Raw genomic sequence first — 16,435 nt, 5'->3', positions numbered from 1 at the left:
CCTCTTTAAACTCATCGGCCAGATCCACCTGCGATCCCCACGACCTCATTCTCCTCTGTGCCTCAGCAGCGGCGGGTCCTAAACCGCGGCGAGCAGACGGCTGCCCCTCCTTCCTCGAAAAGAGAGACAGACGAGAGCGGAGATTTTTCATTGAAAAACGCTCGCAGTGAACACAGATTGCCCCCTCGAGGACATTGCGTGCGTGCTCTTCGCCCCAAACAAAAGACGCAAAGATCATGTGTGTCATCAGGTGTCAAATAACGAAATAAAGACACGGATCCACACATCTCCTAAACGTCTTGCTAGTGCTCGCCATAATAAGGGAAGAAAGATCGCTCTTACCACCGGAATGCATGCTTCAAACAAAACGAAGCAGAAGAAGAAGAGGATGACGTGTTCTCCCGGCGCCTATTTATACTATAGTCGCACCGGTAGTGACGTCATAGGCTGTCGCCGGCCAACATGTTGTTGGTGTTTTTTGAATGTATGCTTCAGACATGGGTCACATCGAGGCATTCCCCATAGCGACCCCTAGAGGACGCAGTTCGAGGTTCCCTTGAAAGGGAACTGTCTGTTTCCTCAACAACAAAACGCCCTTCTGAGGGTTTATCTTCAGACCCGGCCTCTGTTGGTGACCGAGAACAGCCTTGTCAAAATCAGCCAACCGTCAAGATAATTTAAAGCACATATGCCCCGGAGTTGCTTTCCTGTGTTTCAGTGCCTCTGTGTCAACATTCTGAAACAGCACTTTCTAATAGTAAAGTTCAGTAGATGCAGGTCTAGGACTGGAATGAAACCGCTGTTCGACAACACTAAGAAAAACGGCTGTAGAAACTGGATTCCTTCTGAGATGGACGCATTTAATCTATAGCTACTTTCTCTACCTTGGACTACATTTCCTGCAAAATAATCAGAACCACCAGGACACCTAACATTGTGGGGCGTAATTCATTGAAATGAGGCAGGCAGGATGTTATACCCCTTTTCTATGGAAGAGTTCTAGAGATGGTTCTCTGTGGTTCTACAGATGAAGCCTGTGGAATAGGACTTTGGTCGACCATGCAAATGTTAAGGCCCATATGAGCCAAACTTATTGTCTGACAGGGCACAGAATAGTGAAAGCCATGAGATCGGGGGAGTATAGAATGCCTCTATCTGTTGCAGGCCTTCCCCAAAAAACCTGTCACAAAACATAAAGCCTGATTCAATATAAGTGGCCTAGCATGCACCATGGGGGCAATGCTTTTTGTAAGCACATCATTGTAAACGTATGACTCGAGGAATGACTGCTGTGCTCTGAAGGCATTGTTGCTCAGAACATGAGTGAGGAGCTGTTGATCTATTGGTTTGACAAGATGCAAAACACTAGCAGAAACTAGCAGAACAGAATCTCGAGGGCACTGAGAAGAAAAGCAATTACGCTTTAACGGTTTGACACAATTCTCCAAAGAGGGGCCCTTTGACCCTAAAGGTCAGGGAAACCTTAGTTGCCAGCCTCAGATGTGCTTACGTGGCACAAGTGTTCTGTTGAGCAAGGCCATTGACCCCAGTTCTTTTTAGGGGGGAGTCCAGACTACCTGGCTGCTTCTTGGCTCCTGCAAGGAACCCGCGGTGGCATAATTTACTGAAAAGCAGTAGATTACTTCTTCTTTGCAGTGTGAAACTTAACGACAGCAGCAATCACTGCATTGGCAAAATGCCCCAACTAAACAACAGGAGCATCCAGCCGACTTCTGTTTCTCATGGATATCTGTGAGGTTGAACCACAGATGTCTCTTGGTCACCACCAACCCTGTCACATAACGACGGATCGTGCGAGCCATATGCTTCTTGACTTAAAGCACTTCAGTTGTTCGGCTGAGCTCTTCATCTCGGGAGTCAAGCAAGTAATTTCGTCCATATCCTTAAGAACATCAGCTTGCTACGCCTGCAATACCGCCATTGTATGCAATGCCACACCCACCAGTCATATTATTGTTAACATATTATTGATAACACTTTACTAAGGACTTTCTTGAGCAGTGAAGTGACAGGAAAAAATTTAATAATACAATTAAATATTTGCAACAGAAGACATGGATAATTTGGAATAGTCTTCAATGCTATCATAATGGTGTAGTTACAAGTAAAATCAGCTAATCTTCTTGGAGTTGAATGGTTAATATGGCAGTTTCACAGTTCTTTAACCGTAAATGTGTTTCATGTGTGGAAGTGTCTAGTGATGCATAAGAGGACTGTGACCTGTTATATAAATTCCAGAAAAGTGTTCCTATTGTTAGAAACACACAGGCACAAGTACACATCTACATTAACCGCTGTTTTCTGAGACGCTTAACCAGTGTGGTGTGTTGCTGATATGATGCTTGTTGATGGGGTACTGATCTGATCGCTGCCTGTGTCGGCTGTTACACCTGTCTCTCTTTCTCTCTCTCTCCCTCTTATATTCATTTCTCCACAGGCTGGACCGTTTACCACCAAACATCTGAGCGAATCACCTATAAATCTAGTAGCAAACCACGCACTAGATTCCTCAGTGGACCCGTGTCTATGTCCATCTGTTTGTATTTGTTCTACTTTTCTTCTATTACCCATAATTCCCTTTTCCCTGTTTCTTTCTGCTCTTCTTTCGTGATTTGTTTTGGTTTTTCTGTACTGCATTTCTGTCATGTTCACTTCCAATACTCATCCACACACTCGTTCAGTGATCATCAGGCATTCTCAGCCATTACATTTCCATCTTCATTTCAGATGGCACTTTCCATGAATAAGGTACAAAATCGGGTCTGATACTTAAAAAAGCAGCAGATATTCAGTGAAAGGAGGTGTGTAATGTGGTATTTGTCAACCTCATGAGGTCAAAGTAAATGTTAACAGTCTACAGTTAAGATGCAGCTTAAAAATATATAATAAATATGAAATAAAATACATCAAATTAAATCATAGGTAGTAGGGATGGGCGATATCTTATCGTTTGCGATATACCGGTAAAAATTCTCCACATGATAAGAATTCGTCTTCCCGCGATAATAACAATAAAGTCTAGTTGTTGACATATTTCTGTGTGCGACTGTGTGGAGTGACGTGAAGGAAGGCGGACGTGAAATTGAGCAGCTCCTTCTACATAGGGCTGTACAGTGCGACAAAAATCGGTCTGAGCCTTGAGTAAATGTGCTACAGTAGCACGTGTGCAACACAGTTTCACATGTGTACGAGTCGTTTACAAACCTGTTGTCCAACAAAGATATTTTAATTTATTGACATGCTTTTTCTCCATATTAACTTCATAACATAGTTGAGTGTTTGAAATAACTTATTTTTGTGATCAGATGTGGTTTCGTATCACAGAATAAGGCAGAAATCATACTATTTAATAGCATTATATACAGTGTGATAAAGGCTATGTCGATAAGCATTGCATTATAAATATACTTTATCCTTATAAAAAATACCCAAGATTGCTTGAAGAACACAGATACCATATATTTTGTGCAATCGCATGTTTATTGTCTTCAGGTTTCCTCAGTTAAAATTTCTCTATCTGCGTTTTATTCAGCTACAGCGATCACTGGATACTTCTTCCTGGAGCATTACTTCTACTATACACATGTGGAGTTTCTGCGCAAGGGCGCCCTCTGGCTTCCAGTATGAATTAAACAGTCATTACATTACGTGTGTACTCAGTAATGCTCACAACACCCTATTTTGGGTAAAAATAGGAAAGATAATACTTTTCTCTAAAGAAACAGGATTCCCTAAATTATCGTCATTGATATCGTTATCGCAATAAATATCAGAAATTACCGTGATATATTTTTAAGCCCATATCGCCCATCCATAATAGGTAGCAGGGTTGCAGACTTCCTAAATCCTAAATGAAGCCATCACTCAGTAGGGTGCAAAACTTCTAGTTTGGGAGCAAATTTCGGCTTGTAGTTTTTGCTGAACTTATATTTACTTTAAATTTAAAGAAAATATTTGTTTGATCATTTATTCTTTCAAAGTTGAATGGTTAAGCTTGACAAATGCAGTCAAAACTACAAAAGAAAATGAATTATTTACCTCGCTGTCCTCCGTACTGTATGTAGAAAGGTCTAAATGATTACAAAATGGTTAGATAATAGTTCATCCTATATATCCAGACGTTCTCATGAAAAAGACTTTGAGATTTGTGCATCTACACCAAAGTGTATCGTGTTCGTGGAAAGAGCTGGATGTCTGCTCATCTGGCCTTCAGTTTGTCTTCTGTACAAACGCTTTGTGCTGGGCTGTAGCTTTGACCGATAACATGAGCTGTCTTTCCTCAAACATGGCCATTCTTAACATTTCACTGAAAGCAGAGAGAGTGTGTATGGATGTCTGCCAAAGCTTTTGTATCGTCTGTATATCTGTGCCTTCTTTCCTTTTCATTCCACGTAAATCCCAATGAGACGATGATTGAGGTGCGGTGTCATGTTTGGAGTCAGAAGACGAGCATGCCACGGGCACAAGCAGGTTGCTGTGAAGAACATCAGGGCTGTATTTTGAATTCTTTATCTCTGTCACCTGCATGATTATAATATGATGCTGTCCAAGAAGCATATTATATTTACCTTGTGTTTCTGTTACGGCTTGTAGTATTTTGTTCCTCTAGGTGAGAGTTCATTTTGGAGAAAACATGAATTTGCCCACCAGTGCGTCATAGCTATGAATAGGAAGCTCATTTCTTTTTATACTTGGTCTCCGTCCTTGTCAAAATTATATGATTTGGTCAGTATTCTAACCTTCATTGTGTGAAAAAATCTTCCCCCGCCCCCCCCCTTGTAATTTAAAATGTAGCATGCAGCACTTTAGTTTCAATAGTTTATGTTTCAATAGTTTACTTTTTATATGCTTCAATTTTGTTTTATTTACGCTTTTCCTGTTTAAATGTTATTTTATAGTATGACATTTTAAAGCTTGACAGAAATTCTGTCTACAATAGTCACTTGTAAGCAGTGCCGATCCTAGACTTCTGGGGGCCCCAAGCAAAACTTTGTCGGGGCCAGGGACAGTTTCACTGTCAAAACAACAGTGAATTCAAAAAAGTAGAAATTAAATGAAAGTGAATTAAAAAAAGAAAAAATATACAAATAAAATAAACAATTTAGCCTATAATAGCCTACTATACAGAAATTGATTAAAGTAATCAAATGTACAAATAAATCACTGCATAGACTTCACCATATAAGTTAAGCATAAATTGATTCATAACAAAGTTATGAACAATATTCAGTGAAGAGCAATGATTAATTCTGTCCTTTTCTTTTGTTGTTTGATTAACAGATGATGACAAACAGCGGCAGGTTTATACAGTAGGATGCTGTCACGCTATGCACAGATCTAATATACTGACTAGCATTCGTTAGGCTACTTTTCTAACCGTTTATGTTCACTTAAGATATAACTGACTGTGTTTAGTGAAAACTCACCAAGACTGATATTTTGACATGAAATCTAAATTAGAATGTTGTGGATTTTAGTCCATGTCTATTAGCTCATCTGCCCAATATGGTTTATTGTCCAGTAAAAGGCTCACAAAAATAAGAATGTCCCTTATTATAAATACTCTCTCTATCTAATGCTACAACAGAAGCAAATGAATGGACAGCTGTCATTAGAGGTGATAACCATGAGCTTTACCCTCGAATCTTGACTCAAAATAGAATAGCTAATGATGGTGGTGTGAGGTCCTCCAGAGATGAATGTAAAGAGTCTACACTGCTTTCATCCATGCTACAAGCAGTCATGTGTGAATTCTGCTGTCTTCAGTTTGTCCCAAACTAACATCCTGTTTCAATAGGGAATAGGCCAGGAAAGAACAGACAATCGTGCTTGTCAAACCATTTTATAAAGTAGGACATTTAGTCAAACAAGAGTGTTGAAGTTCATTCAGAGTTCAAGCTTGAAGGTCGTCTGTACTAAAGGCCTTTTTAGCTCATAAGCCATTCAAACACGTCACTCACCAACACCTCATGATATCACAGATGAAGCCTCCCTGCACCTGATTCTGTATCTGTTCACTGATTGGTCGCTGTGTTTTCTTGTGCAGCAGCTTGTCCAATGGGCTGTGCCGTGTGCCTTCCCCGCCCCTTAACACCTCTGTCTGTGCTGTTTTGCTCTTGTAGGGTCCACTCTGAAACGGCTATGTCTAGGGAAAGAGCGCAGCAGTAGTAACTATCCCACTCATTTCTTCTTCAGTCCTAGTCCCTCTGTCTACCTTTTTTTCTTTTTTCTTTGCCGTTTTCATTTCTTTTGTTGGCATGAGCGATCACCTGTTTGATAAGTGCTTAATGTTTGCAACAGCGGGTTGCGAAATGTGCGTAACCGTTTTGATTCTTTATATTAATTTGATTTTTTTTTCTAGTGCATGGTGATATCTGTGCGATACAGTCAAGTGCTTATTGAAACCTTTATGATTTCTGTATTCCTGGTCATTTAAGTGCATATGTGTATGGGTGTTTGTTCTTTGTTTGGTTCTGTAATCATCCAGCTGCTTGATTTTAGGCTAGAAACAAGTACTCAACAAGAAACGCGCAGATACGATCAGATCCACCATCACATTTCAAGCACACCCGATGTGCATACTCAGTGTTTGTTCTTGCATTACTGTGCTGGAACAAACCTCAAACTTGTTTAAATCTAGCTTCATGAATAATGCATGTTGACAGTTTAACTTAAACTAACATGCTCGGCAAGACTGCATTTCTTACATTATGCCCAGGCCACAAAATTTTGCTGAATTGTAATGCCATTCAAACACCAAGCTATTTTGTAAACAATTTCTTTGTAATTTCTCAAAAGGTGACACATCTTGGCATGAGCATGTTCGATTGTCTCTCCAGTCACAATTGTTTTTAGTGTATTGTTGAAACTAACTATGAATCGTGTCAAATAATCAAATCTATTTGCACCCCAAGTATGAATAATGCATCATTTATTAGAAATTGTTATTAAATCATTGTCAAACCAAATGTTTAGACTTCTAATAATGCATCTATTCATTAGGGCTTGTTTTGTATTAACTGTGATTTTAACCACACTTCACTGCGTAACGTGATGCATGACATCAACAGTCTGTGAGCAGCAGATTGGTTACAGAGGACCTCAGGGTGAATTCTCTGAGTTTTTGCTTGAGGTCTATCTCAATCTCTTTCTCAGGGTCTCATAGTACTGGTGCTGCCCATGTGACTTCAGCATCCAATCAGAACCTGCCTCCCGCAGCCATGCCTGCTTCATCCTCTCGGCCGATCACGGTGCTTGTTCAGGCTCAAGCAAACAACAGCAACAACAAAAGCGGTACATTCACCGATGACCTACACAAGCTGGTTGATGATTGGGCAAAAGAAACTCTTGCCTCTGCCCCTCAGCTCCGCCCCTCTGTGTGTCAGAGTAGACCGCAGAGATCTCATCAGTCCTTCCAGACCAACCCCACTCCAATGGCCAGAATCCCCAATCAGGTACTTTATACTGTTTGTCCTTCAGAACCTTAAAGGGATAGTTCACCTTCAGTTGCTGGTCCTTATTGATTTGCATAGTGTTTTTTCCCCATACTATGGAAGTCAGTGGGGACCAGCAACTGAAGGTGAACTTTGCCTTTAACAAATGACAGAAAATTTTTGTGTTGAAAATTTTTGAGTGAGTACATACAATCTGGTTTACATCATTTGTTCTTGCATCATGTTTGTAAAAAAGAATGTCTGACTAATATATTACATTTGTGGGTGCTGATGCATGTTTGGAGCTTGTTGCTGCAATAAACAGTGTTGCTGTGTAGAGCTTGAACTTGTCAGCTAACTACTAGCGTTCAACATAAACAGCAGTACATACTGACATTTGTGGGAATCACCCATCAATTACTCTCATCTGACCTACAGTAACATCTCAGGTTACGCATGTAATCAAGGTTCCCTAAGAAGGCGAATGAAACACTGCGTCCCTTTAGAAGATCGCTATGGAGAATGTATAAAAGGTGTAATAGGGCACTTGAAGAACACATCATCATTTGTCTTCTTTGTCTTCAGGAGACCATTTGTTTGTGCATGTGCAAAGAATGTGACTACTATAAAACACCCAGGCAAGTGTTTTTAGAGAGTGTGTACCTCCATGTCAGAGGTTATTTGACACCTTAGGACAAACACGACTCAATGTGTTTATGCGTTTGGGTGAGGAGCACGCATGTTCAGTTCTCGAGCAAGCTAAATGCATTCTGTGCATGTATGTAATCAAAAAGCTGGATGTACTTTTTTATGCATTCATGGGACTGACTAAAAGAGATTGTAAGAAGCTCTGTTCTTCTTTGATTCTCACGCGAGGAAAAGTAGTCAGCATTGCATGAGCATGTTCGGCTCTCGAGGGAGTTGAACAAACGATGCACTCTTGCGCCTATTTCCTGCTTTTCATGTCCCACTGCCATCAGAGTGGCTAGACGCGATCGATCACAGGGATTGTAGGAGGAGCATGGAAGGAATCTGATGGAAAGTGCATTATTTTCCAAATTCCTCCTGTTGTTTCTAATTATGTGGTACAGAGTAATGTGAACTGAGTAAACAGAATAATGTGGAACATCTAATTTAAAGGTTTTAGATGCAGTGAGAGTTGGGGCATATATTATTGATAAATCTGCCCCTCCGCTGTTGTTAGGCGCTATGTGTGTCTCCTTGATAGCTATTCTGGACTAGGACATAATAAGGCTTTACAGAGTCATCTTGTTGAGGCATCTGTCCTTGGAGCTTGAATTAAGGTTGTGTCAGGTTGTTAGGCTCTCTTGGGCCTCCCTGGTTACAGCCTTTAATTAAGAGCCTCCTCTCACTATGAGAGACATCTCTTTTGAGGCCTCTGATCCTTAGAGCTCCACATGCTGTCCAGTGTGTTGACCATGGTTAAGCTTCCTCTTGCTTTAGAGAGTTGTCATACTGAGGCTTCTGTTCTTAGAGCTCGGTTAGGCAGTGGTACTGAGTTGCAGGCTCTTTGTGAGCCTCCTTGGTACTCCTGGCTTAGGAGCATTTGTTAGGCATCCTTTCACTATAGAAAGTCATCCTGCTAAGGCCTCCATTCCCCTGAGCTCCGCCTGGTTGCTAGGCGCTTTCTTAGGCCTACTTGACAGCCATAGGATGTAGCTAGGCCACCTCTCGCTTGAGAGTTATGCTAGGCCTCTGTCCCTGTGAGCCCAGGTAGGGGCTAAGTTGCTAGACTCTCTGTGAGCCTCCTTGGCTGCTGCCTTTTTAAGAGGAATGTTATTCCTCCTATTGCTATAGAAAGTCTCTGTTTCCTAGATCTGCGCTGGGATAAGAGTTCTGAGTTGCTGGGGTCTCTGTGATTCTCCTTGGGATGTTGTCCCATGTGTGGGATGTAGTTAGGCCTCCTGCTTTAGAGAGTCTTAATGCAGAGCCTCTGACTTAGAGCTCGGTCAGACAGTAGTGCCAAGTTGTTAGGCTGTCTGTGAGCCTCCTTGGCTACTGCCTTTTAAGATGAACGTTGTTCCTCCTCTTGCTATAGAAAGTTTCCCAGATCTCCACTGTGATAAGAGTTCTGAGTTATTAGGGTCTCAATGAGTCTCCTTGGGAAGTTGTCCAGTGTGTAGGGTGTAGTTTGGCCTCTCGCTTCAGAGAGTCTTCATGCAGAGCCTCCGTCCTTAGAGCTCAACCAGACAGTAGTGCCAAGTTGTTAGGCTCTCTGTGAGCCTTACTTGGGAGAGGAGAGTTGTTAGGCTTCGCTTAGAGAGTCTTTTGGCTGAGGTCACTCCTCAAAGCTCCACCTGGACAGCAGTATCAAGTTGTTAGGCTCTCTGTGAGCCTCCTTGATAGCTATTCTTAGTGTAGGGCAAATGTGGACCTCCTCTTGCTTTAGATCATCTTTATGTTGAGGCCTCGGTCCTTAGAGCTCATTTAGGGAGTAGTGTTAGGCTACTGGTGAGCCTCCTTGGTTACTGTCTTTAATTCAAAGAGCGCTGCTCCTCTTAGGTCTCTTCTCGCTGTAGAGAGTCATCCCTTTTGGCCTCCGCTCCCCAGAACTCCGCTTGAGTAGCAATTCTACGTTGTTAGGCTGTCTGTGAGCCTCCTTGGAAGCTGTCTTGATTGTTGAATGTAGTTGGGCCTCCTTTGGAGGGTTGTCATGCTGAGGCATTCTCAGAGCTCCAGTCAATGACTATATTGCCTTAAAGGTTTTCTCTGACAGCTGAACCCTTGAGCTCTGCCCACAGGCTAAATTTCTTTTTTAACTTGGTCCTGCAAAGAGGAGAGGGAGGGTACATTCTGGGACTTTCTCTGATAGGGTTTGTAGCTCGGATTTTGGCCATAAGGAATTAAGTCACTGGTCACTGGTGTGTACCTTAGGGATTGGGACTTCAATGTCAGCCATTTAGGCAGTCTGTCCCTTCAGAGTGGGTATTTGTTCCCCATTGCGATCCTCTAAAAAGATTTGAAAGGGAAAGTCTCATGTTACGCATGTAACTGTTGCCATCTTCAGGTATTCATGCTCGTCTCCTTCAGACAAGAAGTGGATGGCATGTCCTACAGATGCCCTTTTATACTGACGGTTACACTGGTAGTGACATCATAGGCTGTCACTGACCAATGTCATGTTCATTGTTGTGTTTTGACACATGCTTCAAACACTGGTCATGCTGGAGGTGTTCCCCATACAATCCCCTAAAAGGGATGTAGTGTGAGTTCCCATTCAAAAGGGATTTCAAAAGGCAAAAGGCAAAAGGCAATTTCATGTTTTAACCACAGATTGTGATAGAGAGGCTAAAGTTTTGTAGTGCAGCTTTAAATCGAATGAATCTCAATGAAACCATTTACGTTGTTTATACATTGTGTAATGATTCACGAGTGTGCAAAGCTCATGCTAAATATTGTATTGCCATATCTGGAATATTAAGTGGATACTGACTTAAAAGCCTCTGATTGGCCATTTGTATTCGCACGCTCAAACAGGTCTGTGATTGGCTACAATGCTCAATGCCGCAAAATAAACCTTTAACACTCTTCATAGAGTGCGTGCACACATACAGGAATGTTTAAAAGCTATCACTAGGTACCGGATCCACTCGGTACTCTGTGTCATTGGCTGGTGTCGTTACGTTTTTAAAATTGAAGTAACTTGGTACTAAACTACTGCTACATTTGACAACACTAATAACAAGTGTCTTAAGCCAGCTGTACACTGTACACCATTTTTGATGTCTTTAGGATTGTTATGTCCGACTTAAACAATATGAGTGAGATATTGTGTAAAGCCCAGGTGTGCAAAATCAATGGCCTTGTGGTAGGGGTGTGCGATATATATCGTCTGCGATAATATCGTAATTGTGGTTTTAATGATGTGCGATTTGACATTATCGAGTATATCGCAAAAAAGTCAAACAAAACACACCTACAGAGTGCATACATACATTATATGATGAAGTCTAGTAGGTTAGACTATTCAAATGCATTTTGAATGATCACAAAATTCAAGATATGGGGGCAGAAAACTTACATATTCATATAATTTCACATAGTTAATCAATATCACATGCAGAGTACTGTTTTATTTCTCCAAAAATCAGCATGATTACAAATGTGATATTGATTTTATACAACAGTTCAATAAACATTATTAATAAACATTACATACCATATTGCCTGTTTTTGCTCTATTTTGCAAGCAAAATTAATTCCAAACACAGCCACAACACTTTTTTTTGTTTTTGCGTCTCTGAGCAACATGACGGTGTTTCGTTCCTGAATGAATCAACCGTTTAAATTATTCAGTTCAATCGCAATGACTCGCTTATTAACAGTGATTTGCTGCCACCTACTCTCGGTTTTAATTTCACATTTAAAGTATCTTTTCATTTTTTCAATAATTTCAAATATCAGTATTCAACGTTTTATGTTTAAGCAAAGATGAATTTTGTTGATACTGATTTTATTTGCTTGGTAACAGCTCAAATGTCTTATTATTCTAATTGACTGATTAAATGTAAGAATTTGACTCAAAAGATGATGCACACTAGTGATGCGCGGATGGCGGTTATATCCGCGGGCGCTGCGGATAATCCGTGGATCGGGTGGGTCGGGTAATAAAAAAATGCATTCTGATTATTAGCGGGTGGGTCGCGGGTGGATAAAATAAATCATTAATGATGCAAGTATTAACTACATTTTCTAAATTATGAACGTGTTTTAAATAGGCTACAGAAATTGAATAAACTGTAAATTAACATTAAAAGTTATTCAACAAAACATTATTTAGTCAACGAACCCTAATGTGATGATCGGGTGCGGGTCGGGTGCGGTTATCTAAATCAGACAAAAATACAGGTGCGGGCGGTTGGCGGGTGGATAATTTATTTGAAGCTGCGGATTCGGGTGACGTTTTAGCTCATCCGCGCATCACTAATGCACACTTTTAGAAATAATGGCTTTATGAAGGTAAAAATGCTCATAAAAGGTAAAAGTCAATTAAAACGTATTGAAAAAGATTAATTTCTATCACCATCACACAGAATATAAAGAATATCAAAAACTTTAGAAGTCAGCTGTCCACGGTAGTCCTTAAGATATCAGCGCAATAACACACTCAGCAAAATATTGTTATTGATAAAATCCCAGAAAATATCGAGATATCTCTTTTTGTCAATATCGCACACCCCTACCTTGTGGCAATGCTGAGAGTGGAACGCATACTAGGTCTTAATTGTGTTTGGACACATTTGGGAACGCAACATTGTGCTTGTGCAGCTAAAAGCCTTTGTCTTCATGCCTCATTCACATCTTTTCCTACCATGTCGGTCTCTTTCTTTTTCTTCCTAGATAAGGGGCTCAATCCCTCAGGCAGCTGTAAAGTTCCATCTACCACTGTCCTGTCCGCTGTCAGCTGCTCTGGGTCCCATCATGCCTCATGGCATCACCAGCACCCCATCACCCATCCTCCAGCAGGGTGGATACTTGATGCCCACCGCCCCCTTTGCTGGGATGATGCCAGCCCCTGTGTATCCAAACCATTGGTCCGGTTTGCCCAGTCCAGTGGGCATGTTTGCTACGGCCGGTGTGGTCCCGTACCCAGCCATGGGCAGCCCAGCACTGCAGACTTTTCCTCTGGTGGTCAAAAGCCCAGACGCCCCGATGTGCCCCAGCAAAGCCAGGACTGCATAAGAGTGCCGCCCTGCGCTCCAAACACCACAACAGACGCTGTTTTTTGCGTAAGGCTAATCAATGCACACTTGCAGAAGGATAATCATGCAAGCTCAACACAGCTGATTACAGACATGGAGGCAGCATTTTCTCCTGGATGAATGAATTGCCCACTAGTTTGCAGAGCAGTGGGAGTTTCTGCAACACTCTAGAATACGTTTTTAACTCTGCTTCAGGATCAAACCACAATCTCTGAAATGTCTGTGTGCTTTGGATCGCTGTTGGATTATGGACACATCTGTGCAAAGCCTTTGAGCCTGTAAATATGAGGTGTGTGTATGTGAAATTGGGCATGAGGGGTGTGTTTGTGTCAAAACAGTCCTGTGGGCACTGCTTTCGCTTTTTTCCCTTTTTTTGAAGACCTTTTAGTTCTTATGTTTGAATCTGTATTGAGGTGTGTTAGTAAAGGGTTTGGCTGAGAGTACCGCAGGACCATGGCCTTCAATTCTACTGCCATAGAGTATCATTTTATAAAAATTTTCCCCATAATTCAACATACTGTGAGTGACTAACCTACGGTAGCATGAGCAGGCGGCTCTTGGAGCTATAGACATATTTCACAAAACACGAGCAGAATAAATTTAGTCATTCTTACAATGATGTAAGAATTGAAATTCATGCTGCTTGTGTTTTATAAGAGGCCAAATGCTCAAAGTTGTCATGATTGATTATAGAAATATCAGTCCTACTTTTCAGTAATACTGTTTAGAATATTTTTCATAAATTTACAGCACTTTTGAGTGGCTTTCATTGGCTGTTTACAGAAATATCCAGCATTTTTAAACTATTTCAGACCACAGGACAAAATCCCTACATGAAAATGAATAATTCAGGACGATGTGGTGCCTTGATCAGTTTTCCCTCTAAAGGTATGACTCACTTCTGAGGAAAAGCCATTCCTCTGTGGTTTAGCATGATTTTCCTTCTGCTCCTAATGCAATAGTTTTTTTCATAAGCCTTTTTTTCAGTCATGTGGTGGTTTACATATTTACTGTCCCCTTTGTTGAAGCGAGTTTGCAATCAATACATTTAACATAATTTTAAGTTTAAATAGGAGCTAGTCTGTGCAGATTGATAAATGAGTGCAGTTCCAGCTGTTGATGCTTGGGTTTCTGATCGTTGTACTGCATTCATAAGCAATACTGCACTACCATACTGTACTACAGCTGTACTAAGCACAGAGGAAGTGAACAAATGGTTTACATTGCGATGATGTAATGTATTAATGCATGCCATCAAAGCGTCGCAGATACCAAAATACAAAATTAAGAATTGCTATCTAAATATATCAAGGAGCATTGTATGTGCTTGTGGTCTTGCAGAAACCCAAAGTGCGCCACATTCCCTCTTTAGAGTGTAACACAAGGACTGAATGCAGGTTTGACTTTGGAATCAGTGTTGTGTGAACCCCGAATGTAGCATGTCAAATGCTGGAGCAGCACATTGACATTACATGCATGTGAATCAATCCCCCTGTTATGTGCACCATAAACCCCACCTATAATGTAAAAGCTAGCCGGACTTGGCACAGAGCAGATCTACTTTGCATTCATACACACAAGTTAAGTTACTATTTTATCAACTCTATGATTTTTATTTGCTTTGAATAACGGCTGAAGATTTTTTTTGTTTGTTTGTTTTCTCCATTTGCTCTGTTATGAGCTCTTTCACAGTGTCGGTGATGTTGAGATAATATTTTAATTTCTTTTAGTAGGGCAGTTCAATTGTTGTTTCATAAAAGTGATCCAATATGGGAGAACATGCAAGCAATTGAATATTAGCTCACACAGATACACATGTACAAAATGTATCTGTTTCCAAAACCCACATCCCAGTTTATACAGTTTTATTTGTTATGTTTCTAAGATGTCATCTTATTTTGTTGTGTAATTTAGTCACATTTCTGTCATTTCTTTCTGAATTCTTCCATATTCTTCATCAGACTTTGAGTTTTTTTAAACCTCATTTTCAACAGTATCTCTGTAAAAGGCTGCGACCCACACAACTGCCAAACTGTGAATTGTACAGTCCTCTTGTATTTATTTTATCAGTGCTTTTGATGCATCCTTCTGTCCTTTAATGTGTCATTCCATCCATTCATTTGTACAGGATGTTCAATCAGTCAGAATGATCTGCTTCATGAGAAATGCTTCCAGTAGGAAGAGGTTTCTGATATTCTGTTCTTGCTGTGTAATGCTAAAATCTCTGTCAATAATTACTTTACTTTGCCATGTTAGTGACTTACTGATCAATCTGATGTGGCGTTTAATAGGTTGTGGACTTTTTCTTTTTTTTTTTCCTGCATTGGCGCTCTGTGAATGGTTGCTTATGATGCACACCCTTCAATTAATTACTTTACTCCGCTCAGATACAAAATGCACTCACAACACAAAGACTGTGTCCAAGTTTAATTAAAGAATAAATAAATATTTTGTGCTTAATAAATACTGTGTTCTTGTTATTTTCCTAGGCATGGCCAGTGATATTCTGAGCAGAGCTCTTCAGGTACAGGTAGGAAAAAAAAAAAAGTGCTGTCCCATTCCAACAGTATGGAAGCAGATGGGTAGCAAAATTCATTTTGAAATGTAATTTGCAAAATGGCAATGCAATATGTAAAATGGCAATGCATTTCTTTATTTAAATTTACATTTTCCCATACATATGTGCAACGTTTAGTTCAAAACGAAAATGAAAATTCAATTATATAATTTACATTTGCCATTTCCTACACTAGTTTTAATATGTAAATTAAAAACATTTTAACGCTTTATAAGTTGCAAAATAAAAATAAAAATGTATTACCCAAATTGATTAGATGTTTAACATGTCCAAGCAAAAATATCATTTAAATGCCATTTTTCCTAAATGCATAAAGACTTACGGGTAGGACACTTGGGATTGCATTTTCATCGTGATACTGTGTGATAATTGTAGCAATGCATTCTCCTCGCCCTCTTAAAGGGGTCATCGAATGCAAAATTCACTTGCATTTAATTTTTTAATTACATTTTGCATGTAATTTTTTAATTACATGCAAAATTACACGTTTGAACTGAAATGTGTCTTGGCAGTGTGTGTACACATCCACCCTATAATGATAAAAATCCACCCAGTGCTTTTTTTTTTTTAAATCTCTATAAATCCAAACCCCTTTCTCATATCAAGCCGATCTCAGATTCTTGGCAGAATGATGTAGTTCTGCACAGGCCCCTCCCACGATTGTTGATTGACAGTGGCGT

General features: G+C 40.3%; 1 protein-coding gene across 5 annotated transcripts in view; it reads left to right on the top strand.

The window, feature by feature from the left end:
* The window catches only part of LOC107731484 (serine/threonine-protein kinase WNK2-like), a 64,818-nt gene extending 49,231 nt beyond the window's left edge, over positions 1–15,587 (top strand). For 2 of the 5 annotated variants that reach the window (XM_016542577.1, XM_016542581.1), the window contains 4 exons: positions 2,459–2,557; positions 6,144–6,188; positions 7,177–7,475; positions 12,816–15,587. In XM_016542577.1, coding sequence (XP_016398063.1) covers positions 2,459–2,557; positions 6,144–6,188; positions 7,177–7,475; positions 12,816–13,157 — 785 coding nt within the window. In that variant the 3' untranslated portion in view covers positions 13,158–15,587. Of the gene's footprint in view, positions 1–2,458; positions 2,944–3,841; positions 4,408–6,143; positions 6,189–7,176; positions 7,476–12,815 lie in introns of those variants that run through there. The other 3 variants (XM_016542578.1, XR_001638775.1, XM_016542579.1) reach the window with 3 other exon arrangements.
* Positions 15,588–16,435: the final 848 nt, after the last annotated feature.

Source organism: Sinocyclocheilus rhinocerous, unplaced genomic scaffold, assembly GCF_001515625.1.
Source record: "Sinocyclocheilus rhinocerous isolate Xijiao unplaced genomic scaffold, SAMN03320098_v1.1 scaffold1811, whole genome shotgun sequence".
In the NCBI taxonomy this organism is placed as follows: Eukaryota; Metazoa; Chordata; class Actinopteri; order Cypriniformes; family Cyprinidae; genus Sinocyclocheilus; species Sinocyclocheilus rhinocerous.
Note: the sequence above shows the minus strand (reverse complement) of the source record. Positions and strands in the feature narration are given on the sequence as shown.